This window comes from Rana temporaria, chromosome 5 (genome assembly GCF_905171775.1).
Source record: "Rana temporaria chromosome 5, aRanTem1.1, whole genome shotgun sequence".
Lineage (NCBI taxonomy): Eukaryota > Metazoa > Chordata > Amphibia > Anura > Ranidae > Rana > Rana temporaria.
In genome coordinates, this window is record NC_053493.1 from 148,239,811 (window position 1) to 148,266,585 (window position 26,775).

The 26,775-nt window shown below is 46.9% G+C and overlaps 1 protein-coding gene across 1 annotated transcript; it reads right to left on the reverse strand.

Moving 5' to 3' along the window:
* Nucleotides 1-7,500: 7,500 nt before the first annotated feature.
* Nucleotides 7,501-20,197, reverse strand: LOC120940408 (M-phase specific PLK1 interacting protein). Its single transcript, XM_040353241.1, has 2 exons — nt 19,709-20,197; nt 7,501-8,738 (listed from the first exon to the last, which is right to left on the reverse strand). Exons 1-2 carry the CDS (start codon nt 20,111-20,113, stop codon nt 8,538-8,540), a joined length of 606 nt encoding a protein of 201 aa, XP_040209175.1. The 5' UTR covers nt 20,114-20,197; the 3' UTR covers nt 7,501-8,537.
* Between the last annotated feature and the right edge of the window lie 6,578 nt (nt 20,198-26,775).

Below are 26,775 nucleotides of genomic sequence, written 5' to 3' on the forward strand. Positions count from 1 at the left end.
TCAGCAGCTCCAGTTCGTAACAAGCAGTTCAAACAAAGGAGGGGTGGGTGCTTTGTCTTACCATGAACTCAGAGAAATTGATTTTACGGTGAGTACAAAAATCCTATTTTCTCTTCCGTTCATGGATGGACACAGCAGCCTTTGACCTTAGGGACGTCCCCAAGCAGTGTCAAAAAATTCGAGGGGTGGGAAAACACAGCAAACCAAGCTACCCCCCAAAACAAAACCGGAGTTACTCAACGGAGGAACTCCAACCTTAAACTGCCGCCTGTAACACCTTGCGGCCAAAGGAGGCATCTGTAGATGCACTCAAATCCACCTTGTAAAACTTTGAAAAAGTGTGGACTGATGGACCAGGTCGCTGCTTTGCCCCCACCTGTAACACAGATGCTTGATGCCGGAAAGCCCAAGAGGTACCGATCGCCCTGGTCGAATGCACCGTGACCCAAAAAGGAGGCGCCCGCCCCTTCAGGGCATAGGCCTGAAGCACAACCTGTCTAATCCACCTAGAAATGGTGGCCGACGAGACCGCCAGACCTTTTTTAGGACCATTCACCGACATGAACAGCGAGTCCGACTTCCGGAACGGAGCCGTAGCCGATAAGTACACTCGTAGGGCCCGAACCACATCCAGGGAATGCAAAGTGGCGTCCTTCGGCCGAGGACATAAGGATGGCAACACATGTCCTCATTAATGTGAAAAGCCAAAACGACCTTAGGGAGAAAAAGACGGCTGCGGCCGCAGCAGCAGCACCACCTTATCCTCATGGATGACCAAGTAGGGAGCCTTGCAGGACAAGGCCGCCAGTTCAGACACCGTCTGATTGATGTAATTGCTACTAGAAAAACCACCTTTTGTGACAGAGTCAACAAAGGGATCTTCCGAATGTCCTCAAAGGGAGCGTCCTGAAGCACCAAATTTAAGTCCCATGGGGGCATTGGAGGGCGCACAGGAGGGGCCACATGCGGGACCCCCTGCACAAACGTACGCACCAAGGAGTGCGCTGCCAAGGGTCGCTGAAAGTAAACAGCTAGAGCCGAAATCTGACTCTTAACCGTGCTCAAGGCGAGAATCATCGACCCTGCGACAGAAGATCTTCTCTCAGGGGTAGACTCCAGGGGGCGTCTGCCACCAGACGTACCAGGAGCGGCGCGGCCAGTCTGGGGCGATCAGGATTGTTGGAATCCCTTTGGCTTCCACTCTGCGCAGCAGGCGAGGAATAAGCTTCAGAGGAGGGAAGGTGCCACCAACGCGTCCGCCCACGGGTCTTTTGACCTGGCCACGAACCGTGGCACCTTCCGATTGAGACGGGGACACTAGAAGGTCCACGTCTGGAGTGCCCCATTTTCGGCACAGACTCTGAAACACCTCCGGGTGGAGTGACCACTCTCCTTGGTCTAATGTTTGACGACTTAGGTAGTTGGCTTGCCAATTCTGTACCCCCGGAATGTACACGGCCGATAGAGCCGGAACGGACCTTTCGGCCCACCGAAGGATGTGTGCGACTTCCATCGCTGCAGCCGAGCTCCGTGTGCCTCCCTGATGATTGACTTATGCCACGGCCGTGGCGTTGTCGGACTGGATCCGGACCGGTCGGCCCTGCAGATCCAGGGACCACCTGGCAAGGCACAGCTTGATTGCTCGGAGCTCCAGTATATTGATTGGCAGGCGGGACTCCTCCTGAGTCCAGCGCCCCTGGGCTGACAGGGTGCCCCAAACGCCCCCCCCCCAACCGGAGAGGCTGGCATCCTTCATGACCACTGTCCAATGTCACGGCAGAAACTACTTCCCGGTCCGAAGCACCGGAGACGTCTGCCACCACACCAGGGAAAACTTGACCAGATGACTCAACTGAATCTGGTAATCCAGAGATGAAGGGAGCTTGTCCCAACGTGACAGAATTTCCTTCTGTAGCTCCCGGGTGTGGAATTGGGCATACGGAACCGCCTCAAAAGAGGCCACCATCAGACCCAGAACCCTCATGCAGAATCGAAGAGATGACCACTTCTGGGTCGACAACTGCTGCACCGCTGATTGCAGTGTCTGAAGTTTCTCTGTCGGGAGAAAAACCCTTGCCTCCGCGGAATTCAGGACTAGTCCCAGGTATTCCAGACGCAGACGGAACCAACACTGACTTCTGGATATTCAGAAGCCAGCCGAACTCGGAGAGTCTGACACGTGATAGACACGTCCTCTTCTAATTCTGAGCCTGAGGAAGCTCTCAGGAGAAGGTCGTCCAGGTATCCCACAAAAGCGATCCCTCGTTGCCTCAGCAGGGCTAGGATCGGGGCAAGCACCTTGGTGAAACCCGCTGTGCCGATGCCAAGCCGAACGGGAGGGCCACAAATTGAAAGTGGTCCTCCCTGACCGCAAAGCGCAGAAACCTCTGGTGCCTCGTGCATATGGGAACATGCAGGTACGCGTCCATGATATCCAAGGACGCCATAAAGTCCCCCTGATGGAGCGCTGCTATTACTTAGCGAACCAACTCCATCCTGAACTTTTGCACCTTGACAAAACAATTGAGGGCCTTTAGGTCCAGGATTGGACGGACCCCTTCCTTCTTGGGGACTACAAACAGATTGGAATAAAACCCCTGAAACCGTTCCATCGAGGGAACTGGTACAATCACTCCCCTGCCCAGTAGATCCTGGACAGCCCCTGACAGAGCATTCCGGCGATACGGAGGAAGCTGGAGGTTGAAAGGAAAAAATCTGTTTGGTGGACAAGAGAGAAACTCTATATTGTACCCCGATGAAACTACTTCGCAAACCCAACGGTCGGAAAGAAGAGACCTCCACCGAGCCGCGAATTTGCGAAGCCGGCCCCCCCACCCGAGACACGGGCGGGGGCAGACCTTCATGCGGAAGCAGGCTTGTTGGGCTTGCGGTACCAGGTGCGCTTCTGCCCCGCAGCGGGGGTCTTAGCACCTTGCAAACTTTTTCCCGCCGCACGAAAAAAAAAGCTTTGGGGTAGTAAAGGAGGGCCCTTGCTTACGGCGAGGCTCCTTGTCCTTCCAAGACTGTGGGAGCAGTGTTCTCTTACCACCTGTGGCATCCTTTATGTCATCCAGGGACGCCCCAAAAAGCTTCACTCTTAAAGGGCAAATCCACTAAGGCCTTCTTTGAGGACTGGTCCGCAGACCAGCATTTCAGCCACACAAGGCGGCGCAGTACCACCGCATAGGCGGAGGCCCTGGAAAGCAAGGGAAGCGTATCCAGGGCCGACTCACAGACAAACTTTAGACCCTGAACCAATTGTTCAGCCAGGTCCTTACAGGTCTCAGAAGCATCCTGCGCCTCCAGCTCCTGCAGCAACAACTTTGCCCGTTCAGTCAGTGTCTGCGACACCAGAGTCCCGGCCAAAACCGGTCTCACAGCCGAACCCACTACTGTGAACATGGATCGGGCCACAGCCTCCACTCTATCTGCGGGGTCCTTAAAGGCGGGAGCCTCTTCCACAGGCAATGTGGTGGCTTTACTCAATCTGGACACGGGAGGGTCCACTGATGGAGAGACCCATTTTCTCAAAAAGTCCTCCTCAAAGGGATAACAGACCGCAAAATATTTTGGAACAGCAAAAACCTTTTGCGGCGAATCCCATTCCTTGTATAACAATTTGTCCAAATATGGAATACAAGAAAACACTTTTGTGGTGCGGGGAGGCTTGCGGAACCCAAAATGGACCGGCACATCCGATGCCTCTGCCAAATCCTCAAGTTTCTGAGTATCCTGCACCGCAGAGATAAGAGCTCCAACAAATTCCTCATCATTCACTGACCCTGAAGCAGAGTCATCCTCACAGTCCGCGTGGGTTAAGCCCACATCATCTGACATGAAAGAACCAGAGCCAGAAGCAACTGCAGGAAATGATTCTGTGTCAGAAATGTCCTCAGAAGCAGGCTCAGGGAGGGGGCGCTTTTTACCCCCCTTCTCGCTTCAAACATTGGGAGAAACGCCTCAAGGACAGCCGACATTGCCTCAACAGATGCGGCAGGGGGATTAAGGGTTAACTCAGGCATTGTTGGGGCAGAAGCACCAGGTTCAGGCTCCATGATGCCCCACCGCTGTGTCACCCAGCACTGCAAAGCAGAACAACCCACCGGTCACCTCCTGGCTGCAAAGAACAGAAGGCAGAGGCCCCCAGGGAACTCACCACCCCACCCGGTTGCAGTGAGCTGAAAAAAACTGAAGTGTGCTCTGAAAGCTGGCTGCGCCTGTCACCTCAGGGACGATTCGTGGTCTTTTGCAGCGCTATTACAGTCACAAAAGGCCAAGACATATCTAAGATGGCCGCCGTCTGAGGTAAAGAGCACCAGCGGGCTACAAGAAAATGTCCGCCGAGCTATGTAAACCGCGACCACGGCAAAATGGCGGCCGTGCGCAGTTTTAAAACCCCCAGTGACGCACCAAACGCATCCAGCAGCAACGTCCACAGTAAAAAACCCACCCCCCCCCGCAACACACGGTCCCCGGTGGTAATAAAAAGACACCAGGAGGCCCCCCCTCACAGCCGCTACCCAGTATGGGGAAGGAGGGAGAGGAAAGGGAGAGAGGAAAGCAGGGCAGATCCTCAGTCGACCTCCCCAGGGGAAACACCAGCCATACCACCTTGCCAGGGCAAGGGGCCACTACTTACCCGTCCTGCGACCACCGGCTGGAGGTATCCCGGACAGAACCAACGTCCGCTAAACGGCATGGCTGTCGGCCAGACACACTGGGACAAGGCCATAGAGACCGGTCATATGCGTGTCCTGGAACATGTAATTCCCCGGCCGCCCCTGGAGCCTGTCGTGAACGACCCAGAGCCGAGCTGAGGGCCGGTACACGCTCGATGGCCGAACATGGGGGGACTACAAGAGTCAAGACCCAGCCTGTCACTCAGTTGGCAGTTGATAGTAGAACCTCAGGATTAAAAAATGCAGGAATAAAAATCGCAAAAAAACTCCAGGAGTACAGGGACTCCAGAAGGCCATGTCCTCCTGACATTAGGCAGAAAGAAACTGGAGCTGCTGAGGCAGAGTGTGGGTTATACCCGGGGGACCATGCCCCCTGGGAGGAGCTGTGCTGAGCAAAGTGTTTTTAACACTTAAAGTGCTTTTTTTCTGCCTAACTCTCTTGGAAGGAAGTGGATATAACCCTAAGGTCAAAGGCTGCTGTGTCCGTCCATGAACGGAAGAGAAAAAAAAGATTTTGTCCTGTTTAACACCCGATACTGTTCCTTTAAAGCAGGGGTAGACAACCTCGACCCTCCAGCTGTGGTGAAACTATGAATCCCATCATGCTTCTACCTCTTGGAGTCATGCCTGTGATTGTCAGGGCCTTGGAAGGTCTCATGGGAATTGTAATTTCAAAACAGCTGGAGCGCCGAGGTTGCCTACCCCTGCGTTAAAGCATGTTATACAGCACAGTGCTTGTGCCGTGTCATTTGGCCCCCTATATACCTAAAAAAACCTGGCTGATCCTGCCTGGCCATACCTTCCCCCCTGCAAGCAGACCACGAAAATCATGGCGGCTAAGCCCCTGACATCATGGTCTACTTGCGTGATTCCATCAGCCGCAGCTCTCCCTGTGTCCTCTGTCATCCTCCCCCCTCCCTGCTCGTAGCTGCACCTGCTCCTCTCTATACATAAATCTTCTTCTTTTACCCTCTGTAGCATTAGAACATCTGCGTAATGTAAAAACTCAGCCGATCTGTACCTGTATAAAAACAGCTCCCACCGCTCAGCCGATTGTCGGCTTTCTCTCCCCCTCCTCCACTGGAGGACGTCAGCAGGACGGCTCGGCTCCGCCCACTTCAGTTCTGAGCTGAGGCTCGGAGTGGAGCTTACACGGGTACAGATCAGCAATTATTTTACATTACACAGACACAGGGACAAATGTTATGATAGAGGGGCTAGCACTATTTAGTACAGTGGTTTCATAACCACTTAAAAGTAGAAGAAAATCCCACATTTTGTAAATTGAACTGCACATGCGCAGCTCAGTTTATGATGCTGGGCTGGTTTCTGTGTGCTGGGATGACTAGCTCCTGTGAAAAGGTGATGTCATCCCTCAATAGCCAATGAAAAGGCCCTTTGGACAGATAGGTATTCACCCTTTAGTTCCACTTTATTCAATCTGCATTTTAACAAGAGGCTAAAAAAAAAGTTAAACGATTGAATCAAGTCTCAAATTTTCTTCAACTTGCCATTTAAAATACCTGCCTACTCTTGTAGTGTTTTGAATACTTTTTACTGGATGTGAACTGAAAACAGGTTATAAAATAAGTGGGCAGCCCATGCAAACATTTTAATTTAGGTAGTTGAATGCATTATCCACTGCTGGAGCCTCTAGCAGGGAGAGCCAACATGCCAGCCAGCAACAGGCAATTAATAAAGTGCCTCTCCTATTGCAAATTTAACATCTTCACAATATAGAATAAGAAATAGCACTGACACTAGTCCTATTTTATAAATAAAGCATGGGCAGAGTTAAAAAAATAAAAAAATAAAAAATGTGACCAGGAAGGTCTTGCTCTGGAGAAGTCTTTTTAAACTCTTACCATGGAGGAACCCTTTTAACACTGAGTTCTCAGGAAACTAGAAACTTTTCTGAAACGTTCAAAGAACTACTGGAGCAACCCATTTGGTTATGTGGAACTCTGGTTGAGAAAGACTGCACTGTAGTATCTGAAGATAGGTCTGGGAGCGATTGATCTCAGGATTGCCTGCCAAGAACTGCATCTGTTTTGGTTGACCAAGCCGTAAAAAAACATTTGGTATGAGAATAGGAGCCCCACTGCAGGCAATCTCCTGAAAGAATTATCTTGTCTGGATGTATCTGTCTTTCTCACGTTTGAATTACAGACCCAAATGGCCCAGCACACATTCAGAGTATTTATAGCGGATCTCCACTCTAAAGTGAAGTCGCGCTGATCGGCACCCTCCCCCCCTCCGGTGTCACATTTGGCACCTTTCAGGGGGGAGGGGGGTGCAGATACCTGTCTACAGACAGGTATCTGCACCCACTTCCGGCCCTACGATACGGGCAAAAGACGGGGTTTTTCCTTGCTTCCCGTCCGTCCCCCGTTGTATGCTGGGAACACTCGGCTCCCAGCACACAGCGGGAGCCAATCGGCGGGCACAGCGCGACGGGCGCAGCGCGACTCGCGCATGCGCCGTAGGGAACCGGGCAGTGAAGCCGGAGCGCTTCACTTCCTGGTTCCCTCACCGTGGATGGAGGGGGGAGCAGCAGGGTGACGAGCGATCGGCTCGTCATCTGCTGCGATCGGCGCTGGACTCCAGGACAGGTAAGTGTCCTTATATTAAAAGTCAGCAGCTGCAGTATTTGTAGCTGCTGGCTTTTAATATATATTTTTAGTGGCACATCCGCTTTAAGTCAAAGCTCATCTTGACTGGTCCACATCCACATGACAACCCAGGAAGAGAGGTCAGTAATGACAGGCCATTAATTCTCTCGTAACAAGTCCACAGTATTCTTTACTGAAGGAGACACAAACCAGTTATAGTATTTTTTACTACATAGGAAAGGACAAACACTGTATTTGGTCTTGGAGCCCTGACTTGGGCTACAATAATGAAATTTCAAACTGCTAAAGCGGCTCCAGTTCCCACACTACCAAACAAAACTTTAATGGACAGAGATGATCACTCTATAAACATTATAACATAGTTAAAATAATTAAACCAAAGCCATAAGTAAATATTACATTTAGCAGAGGTCATGGCTAACCTCATCTTTATGATTATGTTCCTGATTATACACACTTACATTACGTTTACACACTTTATATATTTGTGATCCCTAAAAGGTTAAACTTTTAGCATTGATGCAAATAAAACTATTATAAATTAAAACACGTCAGTGTTTTCTTTTATAAATTAAAAATCTCTCAAGACAAAATTATACAAACAATACAAGTTAGCCATATACTTTGCTCAAAAAACAGGTAAGCAATTTGGCTTCTACAGCAAAAATCAAAAACACAATGTATATGTCAAAACTAACCTGCTTCCATGAAGCAACTTTTTGTTGATTAAAACTTAGAAGCACATCACACCAAAAAAAAAAAAATCTGGGCATGACGCAACACCATGTCAGTGACATTTTAGAATATAAAACGAACCGCTCCTCTGAAAATTACATACAAATAATATACTTTTAGCGTAAACAGATTATAAACCCATTGTATTTCCTAAAAATAAATCCAATTTAGTGGAACAAATAGTAAAAATTAGGCTTTAGGATAAGCCTAAGGGATGTAGAGCAGTAGGAAGTCTTGGAAAGTGAAACCTGTGTAAGACAGTCACAGAACGCTGGTGATTATAGAACAACTTGTTCTTCATTGCTGGTGGACTTCCTGACTTTTGCCTACAACGCTAGACTTCCAAAACACCGTATTGGCGGTAATATCGGCTGCAATAAAAAAATAAATCTGATAAAAGAATTTTTTTCTCAAAATTAAAAAAGTGTCGACTTGTGTCCTTTACCATCCCTTGTTTTTAGTCTACACTCAGAGGTTGGGATTTTAGGGTTTAGCTAAAATACCTCCCTCTTCTGCCAGTATTTGTGGTCTGCTCACTGTTGTTCTTTTGGTCTATGTCTGATAAGGATAATGGCTTTAGGTTAGCCCAAGGATCCTCAAGCATTGAAGGTGTGTAATAGTTTTCCACATCAGACACTCTCTTCCCTCTGCCATGCGCCGCACCGTAAGGTGTAGATGTCCTGGGAGAACCCTTTGAAAAAAAATCACGAGGTAAACAAATATTCAATATATACGTCCTCCATTTTCAAAAAATTATAGTCATGTAGCATTTAAAACATATAAACAATCTAGCCACCTTTATGGCATAAAGTTAATCTGAGCCCAGTCAGTGAAACGTTGTCAGGTCATAGGGATCAATTAAAACAGTTAACTGTGGATGGACCGCATGTGGCTTTTATTTCATTTTTGTTTGTACTTTTGGCTGTATGTGCACTTTGTATGTTGTGCACTTGCCGTGGTGCACTGGTTGTTTTATGTTTGTTTTTTTAGAATATTATTTTTATTGAAAGTTTTACACAAAAAAAAAAACGTTAACTGCGCCCAAGCAGTACCCTCAGAAAATAAACTTGTTGCCTTTAACATCTGAAATACAGCCGTGCACTGTCTGGTGTGCGAGGCTGCCTAAGCAGTGCACTACCATACCTACAGCCCAATGCCTCATGTACAGGGAAGGTGTGAGGATTAAATTATGCCCAGCATAAAATTCCAGACATTTTCCTGAGTCCAGAGAGCAGCAGGTACGGTGAACAGCTTGCCATGAAGGGGAGCAACGCTGTAAACGCTGGTAAAAATCAAAGCACTGGCAATTACGAGAGCCTAGCTACGTACATGCGCCACCCTGGGTGCGAGAAAATGCCTAACATTATCCCTGGCATACTTTGTGCCTCTCACAGTGTCTGTTCAGGAGGTATAATACTAAAATATATAAGGCGTAGGCTCCAAGGTACTGCTGACTGACAGCTTGTCTCAGGAGAGAGATTGGGTAATGTCCCCACTGCGCTGCTCACGGTTTTCCTTGCTGGAAGCTATAATCAGGAAGAAAAGCCCTGTGCTTTTTAACCAAGATGGCCACATTCACACACAGTGAAGAAAAGCTATGGTAAGTAGTAACAGGGAAAAAAAAAATCTGCAATCTTGAGTTCAGTTCAATTAAAAAAAAAAAAAAAAAAAAAAAAAATTATCTGAAGTGGACATCCAAGTAACCTTTTGGGTACCTAGACACCCAACTCAAGTACATTTCTAGTTTTTAATGTCTTGGGCACAGTAGGAACATTTTAATGCATAATTCTGGCACTCTGCCTTATAACTATCTGCCCCTCCCATCCTCTTGTAAACAACCCTTGCATGCTTACAAAAAATGCGAAACAAAACAAAACATAAACGGCCGATTTGGAGCTGCATTCTCCCGTGTATCCAGGGTGACTGGATGACAATCCCTCAGGGAATGGGTCCTTGATGCCCTGGGTTTACAAAAGTGGGCTGAATGACACAGTATGCAACATGCTACGGAGAGAGAAGTATCTGTGGACTTTTTTTTTTTGCCTGGTCAAGTATTAAAGGATCACTAAAGCTAAAAAGATTTTTTTTTTTAAATAACAAACATGTTATACTTACCTCCACTGTGCAGCTCGTTTTGCACAGAGTGTCCCCGAACCTGGTCTTCTGGGGTCCCTCGGCAGCTGTCTCGGCTCCCCCCCACAAGGACTCAACACCTTCATGTGAGCGAGCTCGCATGGTGTTGAGTTATTGCAGGCGCGCTCCCATGATACAGTGGCGGCCATAGCCGCCGACTGTATCACTCGGCCCTGCCCGCCGCGTCATTGGATGCGATTGACAGCAGCGCCAGGCAATGGCTGCGCTGCTTTCAATCCATCCACTGTAGCCAATCAACGGGCAGGCCCAAGACAAAGAGGATGTCGGGGGCGAGCGCGGGACTTTTCGATGGGTCATGCAAGTATAACAACGGGGGGGGGGGGGGGGATGTTTTTTCACCTTAATGCAGGCCTCGACAAAATCCGGGCACCTGGTCGCAAGTGCGACAAGAAATTGTGACCTGGCGCTTGGGGAAGCTTAGGGCTGCAGAAGGTCGCAAAGCCGCGGCCTCAATTATCGGCCGGCATGGGGCGCGATCGCGGCGGGCCCGCTGGTTATTAAGGACGCGGCTTTACGGCCTTCACAAAAGGAAGCCGAGGCCTGCAAAAGGAATCTAGGAGTGGCCATCTTGTGGTGGCCGTTGGCATTACAGGTTACATTACATTACAAGTAGCAAAAAACAACAGTTCTAATGTGTTTTTTCACTGCCATCTCCTTCCCTCTAATTAGAACCCCCAAACATTATATATATATTTTTTATTCTAACCTAGAGAATAAAATGGCGGTTGTTGCAATACTTTCTGTCACACCGTATTTGCGCAGCGGTCTTACAAGCGCACTTTTTTTTGGGGAAAAAATACACTTTTAATTAAAAAAATAAGACAACGGTAAAGTTAACCAATTTTTTTTTTATATAGTGAAAAATAATGTTACGCCGAGTAAATTGATACACATGTCACGCTTCAAAATTCCGTCCGCTCGTGGAATGGCGACAAACTTTTACCCTTTAAAACCTCCATAGGTGACGTTTAAAAAATTCTACAGGTTGCATGTTTTGAGTTACAGAGAAGGTCTAGGGCTAGAATTATTGCGCTCGCTCTACCAATCGTAGCGATACCTCACATGTGTGGCTTGAATACCGTTTACATATTCGGGCGCTACTCACGTATGCGTTCGCTTCTGCGCGCAAGCTTGGCGGGACGGGTGCGTTTTTTGGCTTCGAACTTTTTTAGCTGGCTCCTAGATTCCAAGCAAATTTGTCAAACCCTGCATAATGCATAGAATTCATTAAGGTGAAAAAAGTTTTACCTTTACAACCCCTTTAAATAATAAAATTGACAGATAGTTCAGCAGGGACTGAACACATTTCTGTCAATCTATGGATGTTCCCAATTGAGAGCAGTTAATCTAATGATCGACTTCAAAAGGGGAGTGTTGTAAAAAAAAAAGCCCCTGCAGCCAATCGGTTGCAGCACTGATAAGTGTATTCTTACAGCAGATGAGTCCCTGCTGTCAAAATACAAAAGCACAGTGGGGAGAATTCCTCCATCCACCTCGTTTGTGTGGATGGTGGAATCGGCTTGTTAAAAAAAAAAAAAAAAAAAAAAAAAAAAAAAAAAGGATCCATGTATGGCCAGCCTCAAGACCCTAGTGAGTGAGGGTAAAACAAATGTTAATGTATGTATGTATGTATGTATGTATGTATGTATGTATGTATGTATATATATATATATATATATATATATATATATATATATATATATATATAAATATAAAAAGAACTCTGACGTTAAATAGCCATGTTTTGTGTTTTTTACTGTGGGTTATTTGGATAAAAGTGGTCCCGCGAGTGGATTCGCCACGGGATCACTTTTAGCGGCGCCAACCCCCCACGTCTATGAGCTTACCGGAGCAGTCAGTAAGCCCAGAAGTAATCCGATGTGGTCGTTCACTGGTCAGGAAGTTGAGTGAGCGCAAGACGACCCCCACTCATCTCTATGTTCTTGGAAGACCGAATCGACCTCCAACGTCACTTCCGGTTCTCGGGCATAAATATTTTTTTTAAAGTCAAACAAAAGGTTTTGTTTTCTTCTGATTTTTAACCACTTCCCTACCCACTTAGACATATGATGTTCGCAGGAGAAATCTCCCATCGGCTTCCTGGCGGTATAGGGGGCACGTGCACCCACTGCGTCACCGAGGAGCCGAAGTGCACGCCCGAGAAGTCCACCGGGCACTCGCTCATTAACAGAGCAGGACCTTCGATCTGTGTGCAAACACACAAATCCACATTCTGTCAGGGGAAAGGAGACTGATCGAGTGTTCCTAGTACAGAGGACCACCGATCGGTCACCTCTCCTTGTCAGTCCCCCCCCCCTACAGTTAAAATCACTTCCTAGGTAAAACATTTAAACCCTTGATCACCCCCAAGTGTTAACCCCTTCCATGCCAGTGACATTTATACAGTAATCAGTGCATTTTTATAGCACTGATCGCTGTATAAATGGTCCCAAAATAGTGTCAAAAGTGTCCAATATGTCCGCCGCACTGTCACGATAAAAAAATCACAGATCGCCGCCATTACTAGTATAAAAAAAAAAAAATGCCATAAATCTATTGCCTATTTTGTATGTACTATAACTTTTGCGCAAACCAATCAATATACGCTTATTACGATTATTTCTACCAAAAATATGTAGAAGAAAACATATCGGCCTAAACTGAGGGGAAAAAAATGGGATATTTATTATAGAAAATAGTAAAAAAAATATATTTTTTATCAAACTTGTTACTCTCTTAAAAAATAGCGATTGAAATACCGCTGTGACAATACTGTGTGACAAAACGATCGTCATTTTATTCTCTGTCTAGGGTCTCTGATATTTTTAGCAGCAGAAGGGGAGGAATGGGCACTGGAGGGGGAGAGAGGACAGAGGAAAGCTGCAGATAGCGGAGGCATATAAACTGATCAGGGCTCGGCAGTCATGATGAACTGTGTTCAGTTTACAGGGAGGAGGGCAGAACGAGGCAGGATCAGCCAGGTATTTCAGGTGATAGAAAGGGCCAAATTACACAGCATAAGCACTGTGCTGTATAACATGTTTTAAAAGAAACATGATCCTTTATTTGGGGGTTAAAAAAACACTTTAATATAAAAAAAATTCTACACTGTATTTACATCTCCCTCCAAGGATAGAAAGATGCACCATTCAGCGAGAAAATAGACACAGGGGTGGGCAGCAAAGTGACTGATCAGAGGTGACCCGAAACTGAGAGTCCCAGGTCCCAATTGTTAGTATAATTCCCGGGGCTCTCGGTGAAGTGACGTAATGTATACTTCGTTTCCAAGCAAGTGTGGTCTTGGTCACACGATTATTTTTTCCGTGCAAATACTAATTACATGAAAATCGTTCATTTTGTTATCTTATGAGAAAATGTTTCATGCTTGTCCTTTCAGGTATTTTTGCATGAACGATCACGATTGGTTCTCGATGCGTTTTTTTTTGTCTGATTTTCTCATTGTGTGTACTAGGTATTAACCTTGTCTACTCGGGTCAAAGTAATAGGTTTATCATCCCCTCCAGAAAATCTCATACCTGGAGACAGAAAAACTGACAATCCTAGTGAAGGAAGTTATCAAAGTGAGAACACCTTAGCCAACTATATCTCCCAATATAAATGGGACTGTTTACTGTATATGGTCCACACCTCCCTATTGTTTGACCCCATTATTCCTGTCTGATGCTGGACAAAAAATGAAATTAAGTGTTTGGGCTTTGTCTCCACAAACAAGCATCTGTGGATGTGTATGACCAGGGGCACTTAAAGGGGTTGTAAAGGTTTGCGTTTTTTCACCTTAATGCATCTTATACATTAAGGTGAAAAAATACCTCGCTGTCACGGGTCCCCCACCCCCCGTTTTACTTACCTGAGCCCATTCACCTGCTGTGTGCATCCTCCGGCGTCCTCTTCTCCACTGAGTCTCGGCGTTGATTGGATAGATTGATAGCAGTGCAGCCATTGGCTCCTGCTGTGGTCAATCAATTCCAATGACGCAGCCGCCAGGGGGGCGGGAGTCATGCACTCTGCGTCTATGGACGCAGAGGGTATGACAGGGAGAGCGCCCGCAAGCTAACCCCCTCGGAAGAGAGGGTGGTTAGCTATTGCGTGGAGTAGCCAAGACAGCCGCCGAGGGACCCCAGAACAGGAGGATCGGGGCCACTCTGTGCAAAACAAACTGCACAGTGGAGGCAAGTATATGTTTATTTAAAAAAATATATAAACCTTTAAAATCACTTTAAGCCAGCCATAGACAGATCAAAATTCCCTCTCTTAAAGCGGGGGTTCACCCTTAGAGGGCACTTTTTCCCCTTAGATTCCTGCTCGTTTTCTCTAGGGGAATCGGCTATTTGTTTTAAAATATGTGCAGTACTTACCCGTTTACGAGATGCATCCTCTCCGTCGCTTCCGGGTATGGGCTGCGGGAATGGGCGTTCCTTCTTGATTGGCAGTCTTCCGAGAGGCTTCCGACGGTCGCATCCATCGCGTCACGATTTTCCGAAAGAAGCCGAACGTCGGTGCGCAGGCGCAGTATAGAGCCGCACCGACGTTCGGCTTCTTTCGGCTACGAGTGACGCGATGGATGCGACCGTCGGAAGCCTCTCGGAAGACTGTCAATCAAGAAGGAACGCCCGCTCCCGAAGACCCATACCCGGAAGCGACGGAAGAAGATGCATCTCGAAAACGGGTAAGTACTGCTCATATTTTAATACAAATAGCCGATTCCCCTAGACTGAACGAGCAGGAATCTAAGGGGAGAAAAAAAAAATGTAATAAATGGGTGAACTCCCGCTTTAAGCAGAGGATAAACCGTGATCTCCCCTCAATTATCTTTTTTAGCAATCAGTATATGAAAATCATGTGCAAAAAGGTTGGACACACAAAAATTTTAATTGACGTTGCCATTAAAACACCCCTGGGGTCTCATCCGCACCCACACTCAAGACCAATGGATTAGCAGACAAACTGTATTAATATATATTAAAGGTCGGAAATTTGATTCTGGGAAAATACCCTATAATTGCATTAGTCTGCACGGCCAAGCAAATCAGTGAGCAACATCCAGGTTCACTATGTCACTCATAATAAACACTGGTATAATATAGTTAGGGAACCCAGGACTGTCTTTGCTTTGTCCACTTATAGAGTTAGAGGGGACCGTCTCCCCTCTGTTACGTAAAAAACAGGTAGTGACAAGGATTCCTTGTCATCTCCAGTTTGATGTTTACAAGCCGCTACAGGCTTGTAAAGCATCTGATCAATCTGTTCTCGGTTTACATGCGTTTCCGAACCCGCTACTGTGTGACCCTAGGCTTAGGCAGGATCTCGCTAGTAGCAAGAGCCTGGGTAAATCAATACTTCCGAGACCTTATAGCCCAACAATGGGACATTGTAGCACTTAAAGGGGTTGTAAAGGTTTGTTTATTTTCTAAATAGGTTCCTTTAAGCGAATGCATTGTTGGTTCACTTACCTTTTCCTTCGATTTCCCTTCTAAATGTTTTTTTTCCCTTTGTCTGAATTTCTCACTTACTGTTCCTCCTCAGTAAGCTGTTCTGCCTGACTAACCCCTGCCAGAACCGCTCGGATGATGGGGGCAAGCTTACTGAGGAGAAACAGGATGTGAGACATTCAGACAAAGAAAAAAAAACATTTAGAAGGGGAATCGAATGAAAAGGTAAGTGAACTAACAAAGCACTAGCTTAAAAGGACCTATTTAGAAAATAAACAAACCTTTACAACCCCTTTAATTGCTGGATTAATCTAGGAGAGGGAAGAAACTGAGGTTCCACTGTAAGAAACAGCAGACGGGCAAGCAGACTGTCTTCTCCAGTGCTGTAAATTGAGTTGCGCATGCACAGCCCAACTTACAGTGCCAAGCTGGTCTCTGTGTCAGAGTGATGTCATCTCGGGCCAGCCAATTAAGAAAGCCAAAGACCAAAACAGGGGAGAAGATGTAGGTGATAGACAATACCACTGGAATAAAGACAAGCATCTCGCTCAGTCCTTTTTTTAAACAGATTTATACTTACAAATCCATTGCACAAAGCGTGCCCCCCTCCCCCCAACTTTCTCCTCTCGGGTCCCATGCCGTCACTCCTGGCCCCTCCTCTTCTCAGTGTGCCACCATAGGAAGCCACTTCCTTTCGTGGCATACCTGTGGGCTCAATCCCAAGCCACACTGCCTGTTTCCATAGACACAGAGTGGCTCGGCCCTGACCTCCACTTCATCGTCACAGCATTTGACTGAAAGCCGTGGGAAACATTGCCTCAGCAAAGCCTGTAAGACCAGGAAGTGAGAGGAAATGGTCGCTGCAGACCGGCACAAAGCAGGATCAAGTGATGACTCGGGTAAGTATAAGGGGGAAGAGGGGGGGTGTGATATTTTACCTAAACATTTTTTACCTTAATGCATTCTTTACCAAGGAATGCATTAAAAGGAGAAGTTTTTAGGATGCAACAGATGCAGCAGCTCCTGTACCCCCCGTTGTGACAGTTGGTGGGTGGGGGATCTTCTCTCTCCCCCACCCCCCCCCCCCCCCCGCCATCACAATAAAAAAAAAAAAAAAAAAAAAAAAAAGAAAAGAAAGACATGTCCGCGCAATTTTTTTTACTGAGTACTGTGAATGTGAAAACTACAAGTACCAACAACCTTTGCGGCTGTGGGCTTGTAGTTTTCAAAGAAATACCAGGGTGCGTTTGAGTGCTCTGGGTAGTTCATTGATTTTGTGTTATTGTGTAACTGCCTGCCGGTACAAGCATTACACAGACTGTCTACAAGAGCCCTGCATAGCACCCATGAATTAGCAATGTTTTGCAGGCTCCTAGTAAAAAATAAATAAAGGCACATTTATTTTACCTGCAAAAAAGATGTGCATTTGTTTTTCTTTAAACCTATAAAGAACCATTTGGAGGATTTTTTTTTTATACTTACCAGAAATGCCCTGTTGCTATGTAGTTCTCCTAATCTGGCACTTCCTGGTCCGTGGAGCCCCTCGTCACTTCCTCCCTCGCCTGTGCTCCTGGGAAATGATGACAGATCATTTCCCAGGAGTCTGTGGGCAAGTACTGTGATCAAAAATCGTGTTATTTCCCAACAGGAAATGACGAGAATTAAAGGGGGTGCAAAGATAAAAAAAAATTCACCTTAATGCATTTTATGCATTAAGGTAAAAAAACATCAGATGATGCCTGCTATGGCCGCCGCTGTATCACAGGCGTGTGTCCGCAACAGCTCCACACTAAGCAAGCTCGCTCATCTGTGTGGAGTTGTTGCAGGGAGGAGCCGAGACAGCCGTCGAGGGACCCCAGACGACAAGGATCGGGGCCACTGTGTGCAAAACAAACTGCACAGTGTAGGCAAGTATAACATGTTTGTTATTTTAAAAAATATATTATTTTTTTCCTTTACTGACCCTTTAAGGCGGATCACAGTGTTGAGAAGTGTTTGTCTATGTTGTCATAACAATGGGCGGGACCTTCCTTCGTCGCTGTCTGTTGTTATGGCAGCTTTAGAAACAATCTGCGCTACGGCCGCCAGTGAATCGCGCATGCACCCCTCCTACGCTTATCCAGGAAGAGTTAGCGATTGGGCTTCACATGCCCACAACAGGACGGAAAAACATGCGAGTAGTAATTTAATATTTTACCAACATCCTTTATTTAATTTGTGTAATCTTTTTTTATTTAAGAATGAATTATGCTTGGATCATTAAAGGGTATGTAAAGAATATTTTTTTTTTTTTAAATAACAAACATGTTATACTTACCTCCACTGTGCAGCTCATTTTGCACAGAGTGGCCCCCGAACCTGGTCTTCTGGGGTCCCTCGGCTGCTGTCTCGGCTCCCCCTCGCAAGGTGATGAGTTCTTGCGGGCGTGCTCCTGTGATACAGCCGATGGCCATAGTCACTCACTATCACTCGGCCCTGCCCCCCGGGTCAATGTATGTGATTGACAGCAGCGCCAGCCAATGGCTGCGCTGCTTTCAATCGACCAATGAGCCGAGAAGCAAGCACGTTCACTGCGCAGGACTTGAGGGGTCAAGTAAACAGGGGCTCGGGGGGGAGGGCGCTAATCTGCAGATGTTCTTTCACCTTAATGCATAGAATGCATTAAGGTGAAAAAACTTTTACCTTTACCTTTACAACCCCTTTAAATAATAATAAAAAAAAAAGTGGCTGGAATTCCACTTTAGCCTAGGTTCACATTGGAGCCATTTGTCGCAGCCTATTGGAAGCAATGGCACTCTTCCAATCGTTGCGACACCCATTTTGCAGCGCTGCACCGATTTGCAAAAGTAGTTCCTGCACTACTTTTGCTGATTTCAGGTGCGACTTCAATAGACATCAGTGCATGAAGCCACACAGAGGTCTATTAAGTAGCAGCTGAAATCACACTGACCTTGCTACTTTGAAATCCCGCTACTTCAATTGAAGTAGCAGGATTTCAAAGTAGCATCAATGTGAACCAGGGCTTAAAGGCGAAAAATGTTTTGGCTTTACACCACTCAGCCTAAGTTCACACTGGAGCCATTTCTCATGAGATTTGAGAGATCAAATCGCACAAGGCGCAGTCTATTGCCGGTGATCTGACGATATGGTTCCGGCTATCGAGATGGTTCCTGTAAGAACTGCGCAAGCCTTGCCGACGGAAACCACAACCTCCAGGGCGATGTGGAATTTGAGGTAAGTGACCAGTTGGCCTCACGTCCTCGCTTCGCTCGAACAGCTCACTACGCTCGCTCGGCCTCCTGGCTCTTTTTTTAACATCCTCCAATCCACGGGGATATTAAGGAATGAGCCTGGATGCCGGCCGAGGTTCGGAGATTTCCGTCGGCAAGGATTGCGCCTGCGCAGTCCTTACAGGAACCATACGGACAAGTCACCGGCAATGACACCGTTCCAATCGGTGCGACACTGATTTTGCGGCGCCGCACAGATTTGGAAAAGTAGTTCTTGCACTACTTTTGCCGATTTTAGGTGCGACTTCAAGTTGCAACTGAAATCGCGCTGACCTTGCTACTTTGAAATCGTGCTACTTCAAGCGAAGTAGCGCAATTTCAAAGTAGCATCAATGTGAACCAGGGCTCAAGCTGCATTCACTCCTGGGCGTTCTGAATCGCCACAATTTCAAAACACTCTGCTAAAGTAACAAAAATCGCATAACACGCATTTCAGATGCCACCGATTTCAATGGCACCAAAAAACTTGGCGTGGTCGCAATAAATCGCGCTGCAATTGGAGCAAACCGCATCGCGTGAAGCCTCTTTGGGGCAGCAGAACCGCACTGCATTTTTTAGGTGCCTTTAAAAGGAATGGCCTCTGAAATCCGTGTTTGGCGATTTGTCATTTTAGGAAAGCGTTTAGAAATTGCAGGTGTAAATGCAGCCCAAGTGCACAACCAAACATTTCCGTGGAGTAGGATACTGCAGTTACATGAGCTAACAAAGGAATGAAGTATGGCTGATAGTGGGGTGAGCGGGGCCCATGGCAGGCCTATCCTTATTACCTGATAGTTGGCGGGGTGTCTGGGTGAAGTGTATCCTCGGGCGTTGTGCTGCTGGTAGTGGTGGTTTCCTCCTCCTCCTCCTGGAGACTTGTTGTACGGTGACACGTTAAAGCGAGGGCTGCCTCTTCGGGGTGAAGTATTACCTGGAGACTGGGCGCCATACCAGCTCCCCTGAGAAGGTGAAGACCGCGGAGACTGCCCTCCCCCGCTCCCGTACGGCCTGGAAGGCCTCTGCCCGTAACTCGGCGTGTGCGGACTCCCGTAGCCCCAAGGCGGCAATGGCGGAGGAAGCATGGGGCTCCCAGAGCCTGGAAAAGGCCCTGGACTGCGGAAGGGCCCCGGGCTTCCATCAACACCACCGCCGCCTCCACAGGAGTTAGGAGAGCGATAATTCGGTCTGTACATCGCTACAACCCGCCGTCCTCACTGAGATAGCGATTCGAAACTAGCGCTCTGTGATCTACACACACTCTACACCCACCACAAGCAGCCTACCTATCCGACAGGAAGTTCCGCCTTGTGCAACATTACCAGTTCCGGCCGGGGAACCAGCTCCTCGCTCAAGCGTTCCTATTTATCAAACTTACAGCCGACTAGGAACATTAGTCGCCAATGCGTATCTCAATTATAAGGAAAGGGATGATAGTTTTGGCTTGGCTGTGTGGTAGTTATATATTTTTTTTAGATTTATAGTTCTTTTTTTTCTTCTTTTGTTTAAAATTATTGCTTTTTATCACTTTTCCACTAAAAACACTGGAGGTGGGAGGAGCATTGTGGTGCAGGAAGTGTGGCTTATTTAGTAGGCATGGCTCAGCAGGGGACCAAGCCTCTTTCTGAGATTTGTTGTTTACAAGTTAAAAACTGTTTGTTTTTGCGAGAAAATTACTTAGAACCCCCAAACATTATCCATTTTTTTCTCTAACCCTATAGAGCAGGGGTGTCAAAATCAATTTTATCGTGGGCGTCATCAGCATTATGACTGCCCTCAAAAGGACCGGTTGTATCTGTAAGATTAGATGTCCAGCGCATTCCCTCCCCTTACATTAGGTGTCAAGAGCCACCCCACCATCAGAAGTTGAGTCCCCCCACTCTCCCTTATGTCACAGTGCACCCCCCACTTTCCTTATGCTGCTGCTGGGAAGCAGAAGGTAAGGATCTGGAGGAGGACCAAAGGAGGGCTGGACCTCTCCTGCAGCTGCAGGAGAGGTGCGAGGGCCACATGAAATGGCCTGGAGGGCCGAATTCGGCCCAAGGGCCTTGTGTTTGACACCTGAGCCCTAGAGAATAAAATGGCGGTCGTTGCAATACTTTCTGTCACACTGTATTTGCGCAGCAGTCTTACCAGCACACTTTTTTTGGGAATTTTTTTTTTAATAAAAAAATAAGACATCAGTAAAGTTAGCTAAATTTTTTTTTTTATATTGTGAAAGATAATGTTACATCGAGTAAAATGATACCCAAACTTTTACGCTTCATAATTGCATCCCGCTCGTGGAATGTTGACAAATTTTTACCCTTAAAAATCTCCATAGGCGACGTTTAACCACTTAAGGACCACCCACGCCATATATACGTCAGCAGAATGGCACGGACAGGCATTATCACGTACCTGTACGTGGCCCTTTGAATGCCTGCAGTGTGGAGGCGAGCGCCGCGGGGATCCCCGCGATCGTCTCACGGAGGTATAGAGACGCTTGTGTAAAGGGAACACTTAACCCCTACAGTGCCCCCTCCTGGTTAACCCCTTCACTGCCAGTGTCATTTTCACAGTAACCAGTGCATTTTTATAGCACTGATCGCTGTGAAAATGACAATGGTCCCAAAATTGCGTCAAAAGTGTCCGATGTGTCCGCCATAATTTCACAGTCACGAATAAAATCACTGATCGCTGCCATTACTAGTAAAATAAATAAATAATAAAAATGCCATAAAACTATCCCCTATTGTGTAAACGCTATAACTTGTGCGCAAACCAATCAATAAACGCTTATTACGATTTGTTTTTACCAAAAATATGTAGAAGAATACGTATCGACCTAAACTGAGGAAAACATTTTTTTTTATATATTTTTGGGGGATATTTATTATAGCAAAAAGTAAAAAAATATAGAATTTTTTTCAAAATTGTCGCTCTATTTTTGTTTATAGTGCAAAAAATAAAAACCGCAGAGGTGATCAAATACCACCAAAAAAAAAGCTCTATTTGTGGGAAAAAGAGGACGTCAATTTTGTTTGAGAGCTACGTCGCACAACCATGCAATTGTCAGTTAAAGCGACGCAATGCCAAATCGCAAAAAGTGGCCTGGTCTTTGACCACCCAAATGGTCCGAGGCTGAAGTGGTTAAAAAATTCTACAGGTTGCATGTTTCGAGTCACAGAGGAGGTCTAAGGCTAGAAATATTTCTCTCACTCTACCGATCACGGCAATACCTTACATGTGTGGTTTGAACACCGTTTTCATATGCGGGCACTGCTCATGTATGCGTTCGCTTCTGCAAGCTCGGTGGGACGGGCGCGTTTACATTTTTTATTGTTTTTTCTTATTTATTTTACCTTTTATTTTTTACACTGTTCTTTTTTTTTAAAAGTTACTTTTATTCCTATTACAAGAAATGTAAGAAAAAAGCATGACTGGTCCTCTTATATATGAGATTTGGGGTCAAAAAGACCTCGGATCTCATATTTACACTAAAATGCAATAATCAAAAATAATAATAATTTTGTCATTTGAAAAAAAAGAAAAAAAAATGTCCCTTTAAACCCATACAGACCACTTATACCTACAGGTAAGCATAGATTAAGACTTACCTGTAGGTGCAACAAATATCTCCTAAACCTACATGGTTTAGGAGATATTTGCAAAAAAGACAGCACCAATGTCTATGGCGCCTGCACGCCATAGACAATGGCGCAGGCGCACTGAGAGTGCCGTCAGTGAATGGGGTCATTGCGTTAGTGGCGGCTCTCCCGCGCATGCGTGGCAGTGACGTCATCGCGGCTCTGGTCAGTCACAGTGCTGGAGCCGCGATACCCGGAAGTCAATCCGGGAGACATGGCGGCGACGGTGGAGACGAACAGGGCGGCTGCTGGGGCTTTGATCTCAGGTAAGTACTTCATAATGAGCTAGTATGCTATGCATACAAGCTCATTATGCCTTTGTCTTACAGGGTGTATTTTTTTTTTCTTTTTAAAGGAGGCTTCCGTTCTGCAATGGTATGGAGACGGGTGGGGGCCATCTTCCCCTCCCTTGTCTCCATACCAAGCACAGAAGAGGATCCGATCACCTCCGCCTCTGCCAACGGCTCCGGCAAGCAGTGCAGTGCACCGGAGAGTGGCAGGAGGGGGGCCCATTTCTCGCTGCTGATAAAAGTGATCTTGCAGCGAATCGGCCGCAGAGACCACATTTATGAAAGATCTGTAGAAGAGGATATCTGGGTATGGCAGCTAGCTGCTGCCATAACAAAGATATCCCTCTTTAAGGTGCCAACTTATATCGGCGTGAGCTGGTCCGTAAGTTGTTTATAACTACAGGTAAGCCTATAATAAGGCTTACCTATAGCATAGCGAGTCCCAACTGTCCCTGATTTGGAGCAATGTGCCTCTGTCCCTCTTTCCTCCTCATTTTGATCCGATTTATACTGTTGTGTATAAAATGCACCCTTTATCTTTCAAAAAGTGTTCCCCAGTGCTAAACCTTTCATCCAATTTCTAAATGATTGAATTTGTAAATGTGAAAAGTATAAAGGAATAGTGGTGGTAAAAAACAGCACTTGTGAGTATAACTAATGATTTATTTTTTGTTTAATTCCCCTTTAAGGTGGTGTGTCCTATAGCAACATACTTTTGCCAATAGGTGTCCCTCGTTTCCATCTCACAAAGTTGGAAGGTATGCTGTAGGTGAAATGAATATCTCCTAAACATGCACTGCTTAGAAACTTTTTATCCTGGATGCAGCTGAAGACTAAGGATGAGCTCTGGCGTGTTCGCAAACCCCATGTGTAGAGCCCGCCAGGAAGTCGGCACTGCGCTGCACTAATCAAAGGCAGTGAGACATTGTCCCGATGCGCGGCTCCAGAGATCGAGAAATGCCTCACTGCTTGTGATTAGTGCAGCGCAGTGCTGACTTCCTGGCGGGCTCTGTACGTTGGCTTTACGAACACGCCGGAGCTCATCCCTACTGAGGACATCATCGGCGCATGCGCTCTGAAGATCCGACATGCGAGGGCTCCTATGCCCATGCATGGCCACTAACACCGCCAAAGCCCGCGGACCTGGAAGACAGATTTCAGCTCTCTGAGCGGTGACAGCGTGCCTCTGGAGGGCTTTGTTCTAAGGTATTTCATAATGTGCTAGTACATACCTCCCAACACTTGAACTTCAGAATGAGGGACAATTGAGGAAGGAGTGACCCGACCATCAAGTGTTGCGCATTGCACGCCACAGCAAAATGTGGGGGTGACCAAAGTCTTACCAGTGGAAAGGGCTTAAAGCGGATGTGCCATGAAAAAAAAAAAAATTGAAAGCCAGCAGCTACAAATACTGCAGCTGCTGACTTTTAATATTAGGACACTTACCTGTCCTGGAGTCCAGCGCCGTCCGCAGCAGAGGTCGAGCGATCGCTTGTCACTCTGCTGCCCCCCCCGCCATCCTCAGTGAGGGAACCAGGAAGTGAAGCGTTCCGGCGTCACTACCCAGTTCCCTACGGCGCATGCGCGAGTTGCGCTGCGCCTGCTGATTGGCTCCCGCTGTGCTCTGGGAGCCGAGTGTTCCCAGAGCACAACGTGGGGGAGGACGGGAGGTGACGTCCTGTCCGCAGCCTGCCCGAGACGTGTGGCCGGAAGTGGGTGCAAATACCTGTCTTTAGCGGGAGTTCCACTTTAGGGTGGAGCTCCGCTTTAAGGACCGTGAGTAAACAAAATCCAGGCTTCCTTGTACCTATACAATATGCTTTGATTGCTTTTTTACTGAGCTTACCTTTAGCCTGGGTTCACACTAGCACAATCTCAGAGATCGCATGTGATTCACACACGCACCGCAGGAGCCAATCACATGCGATGTCTGAGTAATGCGACTTCAGCCATACAGTCGTATGGCTGAAGTCGCATTGGACTTGCACAGAAAATAGTGCAGGGACTTGTTTCCCCCACACTAGAATCAGATCACATAGGTGTTCTCATCTGTGCAATCCGATACTTGTGCGAGTTCACAGTTTGCACTGTGATCTGTGAACTAAACTGGGGGTGTCATTAACTTTGACACCCCAATGGTTCACAGGAGGCAGTGTGAACTTCCTGTGGAAGAGGAGCGATGCAGGAACCGGCGCTGGAATCGCACTGGTTCCCGCATGGCGCTAGTGTGAACCCAGGGTAAAGCGGAGTTCCACCTGGGAAAAAAATAATAATTAAAGTCAGTAGCTACTGTGGGAGATTAGCTCGTGGGGATCACCTTTTCTGAATGATAGTCCCCAAGCAGGCACTTTCTTTTTAAGTCTGGCGGATGCCAGGTTTTATTTATAAATGGTTTGCAGGTTAAAAATAAACAAAACAATAAATTAAATCCTTGCCGTCTGGCGCTAACTAAACAAATAGTCTCCTCTCTATACAGTGCAGGGCTGGTCCCCGTCACCCCCAAAACATGCAGTAAAGCAAACCTTTTTAGTCCAGCACTCAGCGCTCCCCCTCACTCAGGTCCCTTCCTGAGCCTCAAAGCCAGAGCCCTGTTGTGCTCTCTTCCTGATCTTTTAAAGTCCAGCTGACTGTGGACTCCAGTGGACCCAAACATCCGGACTGGAACCCTAGCCAGGCCCAGAAGCTGTAAAACCCGGACCGGATTCCGGTTCAGTCCCTCATAATGGAACGAATGCGAGGTGAAATGTACCTATTATCATGTATCGCACCACGCATACCGTCACACTACAAATACTGTAGCTGCTGACTTTTAATATAAGGACATTTACCTGTCCAGTGATCACGCGATGTCTGCACCTGAAGCTGTCCCATCCCTCGGCTCTGGGTGCAGGTGTCGGGTACCCTTACTAAGGCAAACAGGAAGTGAAGCCTTGAGGCTTCACACTCTGTTTCCAACTGCGCATGCGCAAGTCACGCTGCACTTTCTGAATGGTCCCTGCTGTCTTCTGGGACCTGTGTGTCTCCCAGAAGGCAGTAGGGGGAGGAGGGGCCGGACATTGCGTAGTTCGCCACACAGATTGCAGCGATCTTTCCCCGGAAGTAGGAGCAGATACCTGGATTTTTAAAGGTGCCAAATGTGGCACCGGAGGGGGGAGAATCCGATCCGTGAAAGTTCAATTTCTGGGCGGACCTCCACTTTAAAGAAGAACTTCATTGAAATAATCAGGGACTGCATAGCAACCAGCAACTGTTGATACAATGAACACTTTGGTGAGAAGTATGTAATGTACAGTAGAGCTGCACGATTCTGGCCAAAATGAGAATCACAATTTTTTTGCTTAGAATGAAGATCACGATTCTCACGGTGTAAAATCTTTAACATTTATACAAAAAAAAAAAAAAATGGGCTAACTTTACTGGCTATTTTTTTTTTTTTTTAATTCATTAAAGTAATTTTTTCCCAAAAAATTGCATTTAAAAAGTCTGCTGCGCAAATACAGTGCAACGTAAGCCGCGTCACGGTTGGCGAAAGCCGCGTAAGCCGCGTCACGGTTGGCGAAAGGAGCCGAACAGCGAGTCGGCGCTATACTGCGCATTGGGCATCGCCGTTCGGCTCCTTTCGCCAATCGTGACGTGGCTTACGCGACGGGGGGGGAGCTCGTTTTTGGGCAAAACGTCAATCACACACATGTGAGGAACGCCCATTCCCGCGGGACTCGCAACCCGGATGCACGGGTGAATATGCTGTACTAAGGTATGTACAGCATGAAAAAAATAATAAGAGCCTTAATCGGATTGTAATGTGGGGGGGCAGTGGAATAAGAAAAAGTAGTTTTTAGGGTGAACCACCGCTTTAACTTTCCACTGATAAAGAATGTTTTTAAAACTTGGCAGGCTGCCCAGACTTGGCAGATTGTCCAGACTGACTTTTGGCTGAGA

What these genes read in the sequence shown, in the direction of transcription:
- LOC120940408 (XM_040353241.1), bottom strand. Translation starts at nt 20,113, where the DNA reads ATGTACAGACCGAATTATCGCTCTCCTAACTCCTGTGGAGGCGGCGGT. An exon ending in GACACCCCGCCAACTATCAG is followed by an intron (nt 8,739 to 19,708) that starts GTAATAAGGATA and finishes TTTTTTTCAAAG; the next exon opens with GGTTCTCCCAGGACATCTAC.